Source organism: Microchirus variegatus (assembly GCF_963457635.1).
Source record: "Microchirus variegatus genome assembly, chromosome: 19".
Taxonomy (NCBI): Eukaryota; Metazoa; Chordata; class Actinopteri; order Pleuronectiformes; family Soleidae; genus Microchirus; species Microchirus variegatus.
Genome location: NC_139820.1, coordinates 15,742,108 through 15,758,246, shown reverse-complemented (window position 1 = coordinate 15,758,246; position 16,139 = coordinate 15,742,108). Strand labels below are relative to the sequence as shown.

At 41.7% G+C, this 16,139-nt stretch overlaps 1 protein-coding gene across 1 annotated transcript in view; it reads right to left on the bottom strand.

Annotated features, from left to right (window-relative positions):
* ndrg3a (ndrg family member 3a) overlaps positions 1–16,139 on the bottom strand; it is a 50,456-nt gene that overhangs the window by 11,891 nt on the left and 22,426 nt on the right. Inside the window, exons 2-6 of the mRNA XM_083906179.1 lie at positions 15,764–15,847; positions 14,352–14,384; positions 1,912–2,017; positions 1,687–1,807; positions 1,038–1,100 (exon numbers count right to left, since the gene is read on the bottom strand). Of these exons, the coding sequence (XP_083762305.1) occupies positions 1,038–1,100; positions 1,687–1,807; positions 1,912–2,017; positions 14,352–14,384; positions 15,764–15,820 (380 nt within the window). The 5' untranslated portion in view covers positions 15,821–15,847. The remainder of the gene's footprint in view (positions 1–1,037; positions 1,101–1,686; positions 1,808–1,911; positions 2,018–14,351; positions 14,385–15,763; positions 15,848–16,139) is intronic.

Below are 16,139 nucleotides of genomic sequence, written 5' to 3'. Positions count from 1 at the left end.
TAGGTCGTTTGTACAAGCAGCCTATTACGACCGCCAGTTACGTTTTAAAATCAAGCGACCTCTTGCGGTCGAGTAAATATCGACCCTCCGGTGTCTCACGGGACTCGTCATAAACTTTGACCTTCGTTACCAATCAAATATTGCAATAAGACATACTAAGCGGAGTTGCATCATTTCGTGATTGGACATCGTAGCATTGGTAAGTCCGCCAATTGCGTCCTTGCAGTATGTTCACAAGCGGCAACGTTTAGCTAATCAACGTTTATTATTAATCTATCTGATGGATTGACTAATATGGGGCACCGTCTAGGTAGGAAGCCACATTATGTCTGAACAAACTTTAAGCCACATTTTCACTACACAACAAAAAAAAGTATCCAAATACGATCCCCAGAAGTTCTGTTTTCAAACGTTGCGGAAGTTCTGCCTTTGAACGCACCCCCTTTAGACGGTGAAACAGAGCGAGTGTGCTAAGATAACCCTAACCCGGAAGAAAGCTTGAAGAACTACAATTTGTACAAGATGGCAACATGGAGAGGTGTGGTGCGCTGCAAGTTCTGTAGTTCTAAAGTGTCAAAATACCCAGGCATAATAAAAGTTCAGTATAAGCCCATTTGTTGAAGGTGTAACTGGGTTGGGTATTATTTCTAGATACCATACTAGATGGCGCATTAAAATGAGCTAGCTAACGCTGTTTTCGGTTAATATTAGCACTTATAATATTATCCACTGTATTAATTCTAGATACTATACTAGATGGCGAAACAACATTAAAATGCGCTGCCAACATGTTCTATGGTTCTCAAATGTTAATTAAACACGTTTACTGTACTTACTACTTCAGATTTACTTGTCTGACCATACATATGATGGCGCAATCCGCAATGCTCGCCTGTTTACGGGGCGGGGGTGCGCTAACGTAAGAAACGCTCTCATGGGTCGTATTCGTACCTATGTGGTCGTATGAGTTGGAGGGCTTGTTGGACTGGAACATAACCATCAGTGTGTGCACATGAGCATTGATCAGCTATACTCACTTGAGCTGAGTCATCACAGAGGGCAGCATTTCAGACAACTCCTCCATGGTGGGGTAGCGATAACTAGAGACAAATGAATTCATGCATGTGAGGATTAATCAAAGAAGTGACAATGAATCAATATTACATCTATATCATGACATGAGACACGATCTGGTCTTAGATTTTGGATATTGTCCCAATTTCATTTACTACAAATTGTGTTTCTAATGCAAGGAAATATCCCATATTTAACATAAAATAAATAAACCAGGTCTTATCTGAAACAAGAGGTAATAACTGTAGAGAAATAGATAGAGAAAATATATTTTATTTTAGAGTGTATTTACCCTCTCTACATACATACAGTATATAGCCAAAAAATATCCAGATATAATTTATAAGCCATATCGCCCAACCTTACCGAAATACTGATTTGATTTATATCATGATATATATCATATGAAATAAAACAGTATATTGATAAGATGTTTTCCCATATCTCCCAGTCCTATAGATTTAAATGAATACTCAAACACTTAGGAGTTTGATAATTGCTAAGAATGACTGTGCACTCTCAGCTCACATCAATGCATTGACTGCAGCTCCTCCTCCACTAAAATGAAGGCATTCCCATTTGTCAGAGTGTAAAAGTGGCCAGACAACTCACCCACTGGGGAAGGGAGGTCCACCTTCCTGCTGGCCGGGTGCGTCTACATGAACCACTGCAAAATGCTGTGTGATCTCCTGCATGTCCTCATAATTGAACAGGGTATTGAAGCATGACTTGTCTAAAAAGGTGGAACCAGAGGACACAGAGCAGTAGTTCAGACTGTTGAAGACCTGATTGATGGTAAATGGACGTCGTGCATGAGTATGTGTTTGTGTGACTCACGGTTTAACCCGATGTCATGATAGGTGAGGATGACAGGTCGGTTGCCCTTGGGAACACCTCTCATCGTCACATGGAGAACGCCATGAGGAGTCTCTATATCATGCTCCTGCAGAGAAAAGCAAACAATAAAGCTATACAGCTCAATAAAACACACACATTTTTTTCTTCTTAGTTATCCATATATAATATTCAATTATAATAATAATATTCAGAGTTTTTAATAAGCCCTTCCTGATGCAATCATCCCATTTATCCACGCTTGGGACCAGCACGAGGAGAACACTGGATGTGGCCCCTGTGGCTGGGTTTCATTTATTGTGTCAAATTAACCCAATCAAATGGAGATTACCATAAAATGAACAAAACAAAACTCTCGTTGTAGTCTCCACATTAGACGTTAAATGATTTATAGAAGCTAAAACTCCAATCTCACTGTTTCTGACTAGAAAGTGAAGTTTGTGAAAACTCACATAGAGAAAACCAGTGATTTTAGATCATGGGGCTACAGGAGCTGCTGGGCTGCTGCTGTTGCCTCATTTGGTAAGTTTGTGCGCTAGCGAAAATTGGGAATGAAAATTTCCCAAGACTGAAGAATAAAAAATACAAAATATCACATTTGAACTTATTGATGGAGGTGGACGCAGCAGTGGATCGACAACCTGTGTGTGCTGTGATGCTGTAAAATCACTGATACTCTCTATGGACTTTGGTCCGTACGATCTGGCCTTAGATTTTGGATATTGCCACAATTTCATTGACTATAAATTAAAGTAAAGTAAATGTACTTTATTTAACATAAAATAAATAAACCATGTCTTATCTGAAATGAGAGGTTATAACTGTAGAGATCATAAATAGCAGATATTTTATTTTGTGTAGTGAGTACATTTACCCTCTCTACACATAGTATATATAGCCAAAAAATATCCAGATATAATGTATAAGCCGTATCGCCCAGCCTTACAGAAATACTGATTTGATTTATATCACGATATATGGTGGATCAACAACCTATGTGTGCTGTGATGCTGTAAAATCACTGAAGCTCTCTTTGGTCTTTGGTGAGGGGAAAGTGAGGGGTTTGCAAAGTGAATAAAGACCGTCCAATGGTGAGATAAAGTGTCAAAAATACTCTTGATATCAAACAAATGGTGTAGTTTTCATTAGGTGGCTAAAATCAGCTTTTACTTGTGCCACGAGCACAGCACGGTCAGCACCGACCATGTGCAGTGCCTCATACCACCATACAACTGTCCCTTTAACCCGTGGGATATTTCTTATCTGTGGACATTATCTTTTTAAATGAACAGTATCTCAGCCAAGGACAAATACTTCATTGCACACATTATTCCCCAGACAAGAATAATCATAATATTCAAGCTACAGTACCACAAGCAGTTGAATAGGTTCACCCTACATCAAGGCTATAAAGAAGCCTGAAGATAATGGACGCCAGAGAAGAAAAAGCACATTGTATCTCAGATTAAGGATGCAGAACATGTTCCTATCTCTTTCTCCACCACACAACCCCTGTGCCCTCAGACAAAACAATGCTCTGAATAGGTTTTCTGAGAAACATTCTTTTCATTTGGGTAAATAGTTAACCGGGCATGGTGTGAAACCCAAAGCACTTAAACATTATGAAATGACCCATTAAAATTGTAAAAGTCAATACCAGCTATCTAAATATTAATCTATTTAATAAAAGAGCCCCATATTAGTGCCTCGTAGTGCTAGAAGTGGCTTAAAGGTCATTAAATTTGACAGGGAAAGCGGCTGAAAGATGAGACAGCAAAAAAGCCGGCTTGCAGTCATTGGTGCAGGGCGTGACATAGTGGGAAGTCATGTGGTGATGTACAGTACAGGATGTGACAAAGAAACACAGCATCATATTATAATCACACAAACAACAAGCACATCACTCTTCCCATGGTTAGTGCGACAAGATACAAGGATGGAGCTCCTGGGACGAGCCAATACAATACATGTAAAAACTGATTCAATCCAAAACCCTGTATGCTGCATGCTTCACTGGGTACACAGTGTAAAAACGTAAATAATCATCAGCAACAGCATTTCAGCCGAGTCATTTCTTCTTTGTGGGAGAAGACTATTTGCTCCACACTGCAGAATGATGTTTTTGAAATAGCTTGAAATGGCTGTAGGTGGTGAATACATGAGCACACAAACAACTTCGTAGTTTAAGTTTAAAGGTCTAAAATGAGTGCTATTGTATCAGGCATCGAAACATGCAAAAATAAATGTGCTGCCATCCCCAGCAGCTACGTGCATGGTTGTAGAGCGAGGGGGACTCCGACCCTACACTCCCTGTGTGTGTGTGCGTGTGTGTGGCTGACAGATAAGTGTCACAAATGTGTCTTCAGAGGGGACGGAGGCTGCAGTAATTTGCATCTGGGATTGGAAATCACACATGAAATATTAAATAAACTGTGCACGAGCTAAATAACACAAAGCAATCTCACTGCATGTGACCTCTCTTCCTAAGATAGTATATAAACCCTGAAGGAAACCAATCTGCTGACAACTTTTTAGAGATATGAAACACTGAACCACTTCTATACAGAGAGGAAAGGAATCGCTCCATGGATGTGGTGCTACACACACTTCATTTTTAGACAAGGACAGAGTCAAGGACACTCAGTGTAGAAAAGGAGTCAGCCTCCTTTTGTTTGTGTATGGTGAACATTTTTATCCAGTGATTGGTCATGCGCGTGTGCACACAGACACACACACAAACTAACTCCACATAGAAAGGCCCTCGGTCTTAACCAGCAGTCATTCTAGCAGCGTGTAGCCAGTGTGTTGAACATGTGCCAAAGAAAGCAGGCAGCTCTGGCCAGCCTGTGATAGTAATTTAAATGGTGTTTAATTTACAATTAATATTGGAGAATGAAGGTGGGAGAGACAGAGAGTAAAAGGAGAAAGAGAGAGAAGAAGGAAATGGGAGGAAAGAGCGTGAAGAGAGCAGGAGACCTGTATGACTAACCAAAACTAGGGAGAAGACTTCAGGGAAAATATGGATTTGAAAAGGAAGTGAAGGAGCTTTTATCTGTCCATTTAGGTCTTGACATGGTTTAATAGAAGATGTATTGATCTGGAACTCATCTGCCTCTCTTTTTCCAGCAGACAAACGCACACCCGGGTGTACGTGTGTGTGTGTGTGTGTGTGTGTGTGTGTGTGTGTGTGTGTGTGTGTGTGTGTGTGTGTGTGTGTGTGTGTGTGTGTGTGTGTGTGTGTGTGTGTGTGTGTGTGTGTGTGTGTGTGTGTGTGCGGGTGAGGCATCAGACGAAAACAGGGCGGGGTTGTTAGTCTCGACAGCCAGAGGAGAAAAGGGAAGCAGAGCGCTGCAATGACAGCAACCTTCTGTCCCTTATACTTCAGTTGTGCACGGAAAGTGCACAGAAAGTGAGGGTGTGCATGTTTGGGAAGCTTTCCTCTGGAGGTGTGCTCTTGCGTTTTCAGTACCAAAATGAAGAAGAGTGAAGGAGGTGAGATAAGGAGAGCAGTATGCCATGCTGTTATACCCCCCCCCCGCCGCCAGGAGTACAGGGCAGAAACTCTGCAGCCTGTGTGCACATACACACATCCATGCTGTGTGTGTTCTTCACATATGTGGAATCATGTCATCTCATCACACACACATCAGTATTTATGCGGGTGTCATCAAGGCAGTGCTGACATTACAAACTCAAGGTCTGTGCAAGGAGGCAGGAGTGTGGCTGCTGCTACAGTGTAAGTGTGTGTGGGGGGAGGTGAGTGTTCTCACAGCCTGCCTCTAGCATAGAGAACACAACGCTGGCTCCATGCACCTACATGCATCGACTGATATTCATCTTTAAACAGGGTGACATGCGAATCCTGGATTCACAGAAAGAAAGCCATTAGAGCTGAACTCAAACATGCAACCCATAAATAACACAAACATGAATGACCGCGTGGATGGACGACAAACACGCACAGAGAAGCACACACACACACACATTATGTGGTTGAAGCATCTGCAGATTCACACCACACACATTCATCTTTCATAGCATCACATTAAAATGCACCACTGCATCCTGCACATGTTCAGCCAAGTCTGAGCACACATGGACACTGTGTGACCTGTGGGGACACACCCACGGACACACACACGCACACACACACACACACCAAATGTTGAAGCCATGGTAGCAGCTGCCCCAAAAGAAAAAACCTTAAGTCTCAGCCGTGTTGCTGGAGGTGGTGAAAAGCAACCAGGCAGAGACCACCAACAGCTTTCCACTTCCTGGAGCCAGCTGTTGTCTCCACGTCTTTGGAGAAAACACTCACCAGCCGCTCTCTCCTAATCTGAACCACAAGCCCCTGCTGCATGGACCCAGCCAGGTGTGTCAAGGCAGGCAAGATGCATGTCACTCACCACTCCATTCCCAGAGCATGCAATCTGGTCCAGGTCCAGAATAGCTGACATGTTTTTCCCACGCAGGAGAGAAGGGTGTTATGCTATGTGCAAGTGTGTGCTGGGCAGCTTTGAAGCTCTCCCAAAGGAGGAGGAGGAGGAGAAAGAGGAAGGAGGGAGGAATGTAGAGTGAGGAGGCTAGCACAGCAGTGACAGGGAGGAGGAAAGGACAGAGAGTGACACAGCAGAAGGAATGAGGAGGAGATTGGAAAATAGTCTGAATGAAAACAGACGAGGAGGGCGGGTAAGACGAGAGAGGGAGACAGAGACGAGAAAGACACAGAAGGTGGAGAAGAGGGAGACTGCAGTTTGTGCTTGGTAGTCACATCGCGTCCCTACATCCAGGCATCAGTGCAGCTTATTGGACTGTTGAGGGTCATGTGGGTAGAGAGAGAGAAAGAGAGAGGGAGGGGTTTAGAGGAGAATGGAGAGGAGGAGGAGAGTGGGAGAAAAGGTGGGAGGGGTAGGTGCACAGAGAAGGGGTGATGGGGTGCAAAAGATGCAGAGGCAGTCCAAGAGAATGGGCAGGGTGCTAACGTCACAGAGGAAAGGAGAGGAGAGAGTTCATTCTGGGATGTATGCTGCAACATCATGTTTAGTCTGATGCTGGCTCACAAATGGCTTCTCATCACAGCAACTTCACAAATGCCTCCAACTCAATACTAGCTTCACTTTGCCCAAACAGAGAAATCCAACATCACCCAAGTGATGCATCATAAAGCGAATGGAGGAAAAAACATGTTTTTGAGTGAATCGCTCAGTCAGAGCTGCCTGAGATGCAGCAGTATTAAAGTGCTGCAGGACAATCTGTGTATAATTTATTCATTTGTTTTTCAAAATAAAACAAACAAGGCAATCGGTGATGGCAGACTTCTCCCCATTCACGCAACAAGCCTCTGGCGGTCTCTGCTGGTCATATTAGCGCCTTCAGACAGAGCACAGACAGACAGACAGACACAGAGCCACTAAAACAATACTTCACTCCTACTCTGTCGGGTGAATTGGAAACTAAACAAACAGATATCCGTTTTTTCATTTTATTCTGAAACACAAATGAACGAATGATACACAGATTGAGAAATCACATCATCATGCGCATCTTCTTTTAAAAATAAACCTCATCATGTTTCAGATTTACCAGAAAACACAGCCTCTTTCCTTTCCTCTCTTTCCATCAAGATACTATTTTTATTGCACAATTATGAGCCTACATGAGAGGATCAATGACTTCAGTCATTAGAGCCATATCATATATTATTGATGGATCTCCTCTGTGTGTGCGTGTGTGTGTGTGTCATACACAGCAGTGCAGGGCGTCACACCTCTGCAGGAGGGGGAGGGGCTAAAAGAAGGCAGGGCTCTTGATTGGCTCTTCAGTGTAGCAGCAGGTTTGGCTGCTGTTTTTCCTTTAGGGAGCGACACTGACCATTACTGTATGTCAGTGTGTACATTACTCCTGTAGAACCAGAGTAAACAAATAAGACCACACAGACAACCATATTCAGTCCATTCATTTCCACACCATTCACTCCATGTTTCTGTGTTTGTTCCTGCTAAAGCTATTATTAGCATATAAATCAGCTATTCCAGTGCCTACAGTCAGTCACATTGACCTGTGTGTGACGGACTCTGTCCTCAATAGAGCAGGTGTCTCTTTGTGTTATGCAATGAGTAATGAAGGTTCTCAGCAAATTGATCCTGCTCTGCACACAGACCAACACTCACAGTTCAACAGCATCTTTGACTTGAATAATACATGGAAAATTACATCATGATTAGAAGACAATCCATTTCAATCTTTTTGATTGGTTTCAGATGCAACTTACATCTGATAATGTCTGAAAATGACGCGAGGACATTTACACAGAAACACAGCATACTGAGACTTGCAGCCACATAATAAGCTGCCTTATGGCGCCCTCTGCTGGGCCAACTGAGACAGAAGATTTCACTTCTCAGCCAAAGTCCATCAAATAAAGCACAGTTATGACATTAGTAGAATTATAACCATTCATCAATTATATGACATCTTAAAAATGATTTGGAGCATACCATATATAAAAACAAATACCTCTGAGGCAAAAATATCACTTTTTCCTGAATGAGCACTTTTTTTTAGATGTCTTAAATTACTTGACAAAACATTTTTTTTTCACTCACTATAACTGTTTTGCTCTCCACTTAAAACATTTGGGTCTGAATTCAATACTTATGGTGTGTTTCCACTGTCTCGCTTCGCCACGGCGCGACACGACAAAGTTGCATTTCCACTAGCATTAGTACCTGCTCTGGTCAGGTTCCAAGCCCGCTGAGCTGATACTATGCATGACGTCGTCACAGGAAGAGAAGTCTGACACAAAAGTCAAGCTGAACAATGCTCAACTGTAGATCAGTTAAAAAGACTTAATCCTAGAAATGTGGGTTAATCTCCAACAATTACCAGGGAAATATTATATATCATATTATAACAGAGGAGGTGTATTTAGGGACAGCAGTGCTGATTGTGAGCGGCATCACAAACCCTGCTGCTGTATTTCAGTCCAGAGACTGTCAGACGGAGTCTGTGATTCAGTTACACTGAAAACAACTGCTTTACAAGTCAATAGTCACTGTGTCAATGTGTGTGTGTGCGTGTAAAACAAAGTCACCACAGTTTCATGCAGTTGTGCAGCGATGACTCCGCCCACGTTGAGTAGGTATTTTGTACTTATATGTATTTTGTACTGGAAAAGCAACCTAAGCCGTGCCGAGCTGGGACCATAGTGGAAAAGGGCCATTACACCAACACGATCCACCGTGTTTAGATGTTTTATCAAATGACTTTGTTTCAGCTCCTCCTCCTCTTTTACAGTCAGAGCACAGGTTACAGTCAGCTCTACTTTTGTCGTCGTTGCTTATCTTAAAATATTTCCAAACTGCTGACATTGCCACACATACACTTATTGCCACACACCTGCTCCGCTCACTTGGAGGTGTGTAGAGTGGTATCAGGTGCAGCAGTATTGGAGTAGTTTTTAAAATACATACGAGAACATGAGGGCAGCATCAGACCCTCTCTCTCTCTCTATTTCTATTACATTTTTGAAGTAGGGATATAGCACAATACCACATTTTGTGTCCAATATCATTACCAATATAACAAACTCAGTTCATTACACTCCTTCTTTAACTCTGAAGCTGTTCACAACCAATTTGTGCTCACTAAAGACATATTTCTCCAACTGTGGAACAAATATTCTTCTCATGAAGAACAGGCCACAATGGCTCAGCTAAAATGCTGTTGCTGATTCTTATTTTACATTTTTACAGGCTCTACTTAGTGAGGTATGCAATATATAGGACTTCTGGTTCTCATCGGATTTGACATTTTTTCTTTCCAATATCCAATCTGGTGATTTTGAAGTATAAACTTCAAAACAAAGGATCTTTCAAGTGGTGTGATTGGACATCACAGGAGAACCACAGGACCACAGCACTATACCCTTAAGGTTCATCAGGTCGTGGGATGCTGACATGACCATGCAGTACCAGTGTACGGCCTGTGGTGGGCGCTTTAGCAGCAGAGAAGTCTCAAGTGTCACAGAGGTTGCTCAGAGAGATGGCGATGGCCACAGTGATGGCCCTTCAGGAGAACTCCTGCTGTGTTTATTACAGTCCAGTCCAAATAAATTAGGTTTGAGTTTAGCCAATCATCCAGAGGAAGACAAATTCATATTATTGGTAGTTTATATGTTTAGTCAATATAAACTGTAGCACTGACAAATCGATACTAATCAACTGCCATTTTCTCATAATTTCTGTCACTTAAAACAGAAAAAATGTTACATTTGGATGTACTGTATGTACATTTGATTCTACCAAAGAATGAGAATGATAAGGACTTCTGTTCCGTCCTTGAGGCTAATGACTGTGACTGTGTAAGGTCAAAATGGCTGCCACTGAAATAAGGTCAAATACACTTGAAGTGAACCTCAAAGAAGATCATCATGAGCATCTGCGTGAGCGCAGCAGCAAGCAGCAGCAGCAGCAAGCAGCAGCAGCAGCAAGCAGCAGCAGCAGCAGCAGCAGCAGCAGCAGCAGCAGCAGCAAGCAGCAGCAGCAACAGCATCATCTCATTAACATGGAGCAGTAGATGGGGAACATGCAGTATATGCCTGCTTCAGCCCTAACTGCGTGGCTATATTTAGCTCTGGTAGGATGCAGCGAGCAGACATGACTGCAGAAAAGAGAGAGAGAAAGGGCTGGTGAAAGGTTTAACCCTTCACAAGCACAATATCATAATATCCATGTAACAGAGCAGAGAGGGCCTACACTCTGCACATGCTGGACTGCTATTCCTCACTCTCACATTACACTATAAAGATCACCTGGACACTGTATAATGTAAATAGTCACATTCATAGACATGGATATGTGTGCTTATTCTTCACAGTCTTTGCTTCTGTGACATCATGTCCCCACTGTGGGACTAACAAAGGACTGTCCTATCCAACTACCACCTAGATCAAGCACACAAACAGAGACAAGAGGTCCATTTTAACACCTATCACTAAGTCATTGAATTTTAAAAATCATAAAGGCAGTTCTGGACCGGAGTGTTTTCAATGGTGCTCAATGGTACCTTTGCAGCATGTTTATCTCATAAGCAGGATGACATGAAATAAAGAATCAGAGCTAGATTCTAAACCGGCATCAACTCTCATTTATTTGTGTTTATTCATTTTGGCCCAGGCACTCCCACTATGTTGGCATATGAGATATCTGCAAAAAGTCACAAATGGTGCATTCTTGTATTGTAACAATATAAAAATGTATATACAGTAAGGCCCATAAATATTTGGACATCGGCACAGTTGTCTTTATTTTGGCTCTATGCACCACTACAATGGATTTGAAATGTAATGAACAAGATGTCCTTTAATTGCACACTTTCAGCTTTTTGAGAGTATTTACATCCAAATCAAGTGAACGGTGTAGGAATTACAACACTTTCTATATGTGCCTCCCACTTTTAAGGGGACCAAAAGTAATTGGACAATTGACTGAAAAGCTATTTCATGGACAATTGTGGGCTATTCCCTCATTATTTCACCTTCAATGACACAGGTAAAAGTTCTGGAGTTGATTCCAGGAGTGACATTTGCATTTTCAATATGTTGCGGTTTACTTTCTATATGAGATCCAAGGAGCTGTCACTGTCAGTGAAGCAAGCCATCATTAGGCTGAAAAATCAAAACCCATCAGAGAAATAGTAAAAACATTAGGTGTGGCCAAATCAACTGTTTGGAACATTCTTAAAAAGAAAGAATGCACCAGTGAGCTCAGCAACACCAAAGGACCTAGAAGACCACAGAAAACCACTGTGGTGGACGACAGAAGAATTATTTCCCTGGTGAAGAAAAAGCCCTTCACAACAGTTGGCCGGATCAAAAACACTCTCCAGGAGGTAGGTGTATGTGTTTCAAAGTCAACAATCAACAGAAGACTTCGCCAGAGTGAATACAGAGTGTTCACCACGAGATGCAAACCATTAGTGAGCCTCAAAAACAGGAAGACAGGATTAGAATTTACCAAACAACACCTAAAAAAGCTGTTATAATTCTGGAAGAACATCCTCTGGACAGATGAGACCAAGATCAACTTGTACCACAGTGATGGGAAGAGAAGAGTGTGGAGAAGGAAAGGAACTGCTCATGATCCACAACATACCACCTCATCAGTGAAGCATGGTGGTGGTAGTGTCATGGTGTGGACATGTATGGCTGCTAATGGAACTGGTTCCCTTGTGTTTATTGATGATGTAACTGCTGACAAAAGCAGCAGGATGAATTCTGAAATGTTTCCAACAATATTATCTGCTCATATTCAGCCAAATGCTTCAGAACTCATTGGACGGAGCTTCACAGTGCAGATGGACAATGACCCAAACCAAACTGCAATAGTAACCAAAGAGTTTTTTAAGGTAAATATGGAATGTTATCAGTCAATCACCTGACCTGAATCTGATTGAGCATGCATTTCACTTGCTGAAGACCAAACTGAAGGGAAAATGCCCTGAGAACAAGCAGGAACTGAAGAGCGTGTCAGTAGAGGCCTCACAGAGCATCACCAGGGATGAAACCCAGTGTCTGGTGATGTCTATGCCTTCCAGACTTCAGGCTGGAATTGCCTGCAAAGGATTTGTAACCAAGTATTAAACAATGAAAGTTTGATTTATGATTGTTTAGTTTGTCCCATTACTTTTGGTCCCCTAAAAAGTGGGAGGCACATATAGAAAGTGTTGTAATTCCTACACCGTTCACTTGATTTGGATGTAAATCCCCTCAAATTAAAGCTGAAAGTGTGCAGTTAAAGCACATCTTGTTCGTTTCATTTCAAATCCATTGTAGTGGTGCATAGAGCCAAAATAAAGAGAACTGTGCCGATGTCCAAATATTTATGGGCCTAACTGTAATACTTACAAAGGGCAAACACGTCAATGCCATCACTGTTTACATCACCATCTGTTTCCACTGTTTACTGTCATGGCTGTGACTTACTAGCTTGTTAAGGTATGAAGCTATGAAGAGTGTAATCTGATTACAAAGAGCAGATAGGATGAAAATGTTGGAGCCTGTGCATCAAAACACAGAGAAATACAGGCTTGTGTATTCTACCCTCACTTTTTTTGTATTCCCTATGCTTATAAATGCAGGTGTGTATGTGAATAGTACTTCATAATCGGTCCACGAGATGGCCTCGGGCAGCAGCCACGACAGGCAGCAACGGCTAAAGTAGGACATATTGCATTCCAACTGTGGAAAGATCTGATGTCAGATTCCTCAGTAATAACAATGGATGATACAAACTAAACCTTTCATAATCAACTAAACTCCACTTTATTTATAGAGCGCTTTAGGCAGCTATAGCTGGGACAAAGTGCTTAACAATACAATGAATAAAACATGGCACATAAAACATAGGAGACAATTAAAAAAAATATATATATATTAAAACAATAAAACTTTAAAACAATACAAAACAAAACAAATAAAATAATCTTAAAATGGACTCTAAAATGCACAGGCAGCCAGTGAAGGGAGGCCAAAATGGGAGTAATGTGCTCCCTCTTACGTGCTCCAGTTAAGAGGCGAGCAGCAGCGTTCTGGACCAACTGGAGACGTGAGAGGGAGGACTGGCTGAGATAAAGAGCGTTACAGTAATCCAGCCGAGATGTAACAAAGGCATGGATTACTGTTTCAAAGTGTTTTTGAGACAGAAATGGCCTCACCTTTGCCAGCTGCCTGAGGTGAAAGAAGCTGGACTTTACTGTTGCCCCAATTTGCCGGTCCAATTTAAAATCACTGTCCATAATAAAACCTGTTTGTGACTAAAGGCTTCACATAAGGGCCCAAATCAGCAGGGGGGCGTTCACTAGAGCCGCTTGGACCAAACACTATCACTTCTGTCTTCTTTTTGTTAAATTTTAAAAAGTTCAGTGACATCCATGCTTTTATGTCATCAAGACATAATAGAAGTGGTTGCAGACAGGCATTTTTCTTTCTCAGTGGGACATAAATCTGACTGTCGTCGGCATAAAAATTAAATGAGATGCCATGTTTTCTTAGGATGGAACCCAGGGGAAGCAGAAAATATAGAGATATAGAGAAAAGATAGAGGCAGCAATGATGTAGACTAGAGGAGCCTTGATTAAAATCTCTGAACGCTTCAGTTGGAAGATGAGCCACTCTACCACACAGCCGACCCCTCACTGTCACTGAGAACAAATAAGAAACCTGGATAACACAAAAGCTGCAGTGGTGGAAGACTCTTATTTATCCACTGAGAGAACGGGAGTTGAGTGGTAAAATCGATGAGGACAAGCAGACAAACAAAAGGGTGGGGGTTGAAAATGGGGCCATGTCCCAGTGCCATAATCACTATCCTCTAAAAATCGTTCAGCAATGCTTTTTAATGGAGCAGAAAAACACCTCTCACCTGGCAGTCGAAGTCCTGGAAATTGCGAGCATTCTGCATGATAAGAAAAAGGGGGAAGGTTACTACAGAGAAGAAGAATTGAAAGAAGCCATATGAGTGCACCCGTTAGTGACGTACAGTATGGTCTACATGAGATGATCTCACATTCGTCTTCTGAACTGTGTATGCATGAATAAACATGTATGCTAGCACCAAGAGCACACAATTTTACAATCTTTATTGTCTTTAATGCTGTTGTCCAGTACAGAGACTTGATCAGATTATGCTGTGATCTTATACAAAAGAAACAATGAAAAGTGGAGTCAAAATCTTAAATGTGAACACAAATTCTGATTGGGATGAGGCTTAAAGTGATCATAAAAGTGTATGATGCTTTCCCTGACTGTGTCTAAGTTATGTCTCATATCAATAATCAGCTCTTGTGATACAGTTCTGAGCTGGTAAACCCTAATCCTAACCCTAATCCAGCTGCATAGACACAATGAAGACATTTCAAATACATCGACCACATGTCAGTATTGTCTGTAACATTGGCCCTGGTTTAATATGGAGACAGGGTGTGAGGACTATTGCATTTCCCTCAGAGATCAAGAGTTTGTATGTGAGCGATGGAGTGATGCACCAGTTTCATTTGTTGTCATGCCAACTGTCTGGGACGTAATTACACGCTCCCTCTTATCTCCTCATGTGTACTGTATGTCACACTGTCACAGCCAAGCAGAAGTGCAGTACATACTGTACACCCCTCACCACATCTATCTCTGTCACGTCATCATCATCATCTCCAACTGATTTCAAAACTACTGCTGTCTCTTTTTAATGTGCTGACCACTAGGTGGAGTGAGAGGTCAGTGCCAGTCTCCTTCACTCAGCTGTTTTATGATGGACCGTACATTAGTCACCTAAAAGAAGATATCTCTGAAATCAAGACCTGGTTTTCTCTCAGATTCTCTTATCTTGCCTAATACAGAGAGTAAAAAGCTCTCTTTTTAATTGACTTACCATCCCGTGCTCCCCCTTCTTTTCATTTTTCCCTTCCAACAGCTGAGAAGATATATGAATCATTCACTTTGATGAATGGAATTGCAAAATATGCATAAGCCTGCAAGAACCATATGGGATGTTCATTTGTGTTTAGAGCACACTGTGTGTGTGCATTCATTACATTTCAGGCATAATTACTGACCTTGTGAGGACCAGTCGTTCCTGGTCATAATGAGGCAGAATCTCATTTAGGAGGAACTGGTTAAGTTAAGGCTCAGATTTAAATTGTGGTTAGGTTTAGGCATTAAAATGTTTATGGTTAAGTTTAGGGACAACACTTGGTTTAGGCTGTCCAAATGAATGGAAGGCAATGCAGTGTCCTCAAAACTGTGTGTGAGGTTTTGCAGTTTCATGGGCCTGCAACTCACCTTATTGGTCAGCAGGGGCTTGATCTCAGTCAGCTGTACATCCTGCAGCTCATCCATGTTCCTCTCTGATCACTGTGAACTCCTCTGAGGAAAAAGAGGAAAACATCACAATCACTTTATCAAAAATGAATTAGATGGTGAGAGGACCACAGTAATAATAATACCTTCATCATAAATCAGTGCCATTTATATATATACTGATGAAAGAATGAAAAAAAGAAAAAGATTGAAAAAGAAATTCCCCATTAAATGCACTCATAAATAGAACTGCAGTACAAATAATTGTGCATGAATATTGAACAAATATGGTTTATGTATGGTTTCTTAAAGCGGACCTAGACCAGAAGTTCCTATTAACGCTGTTTTTTAGTGTGTA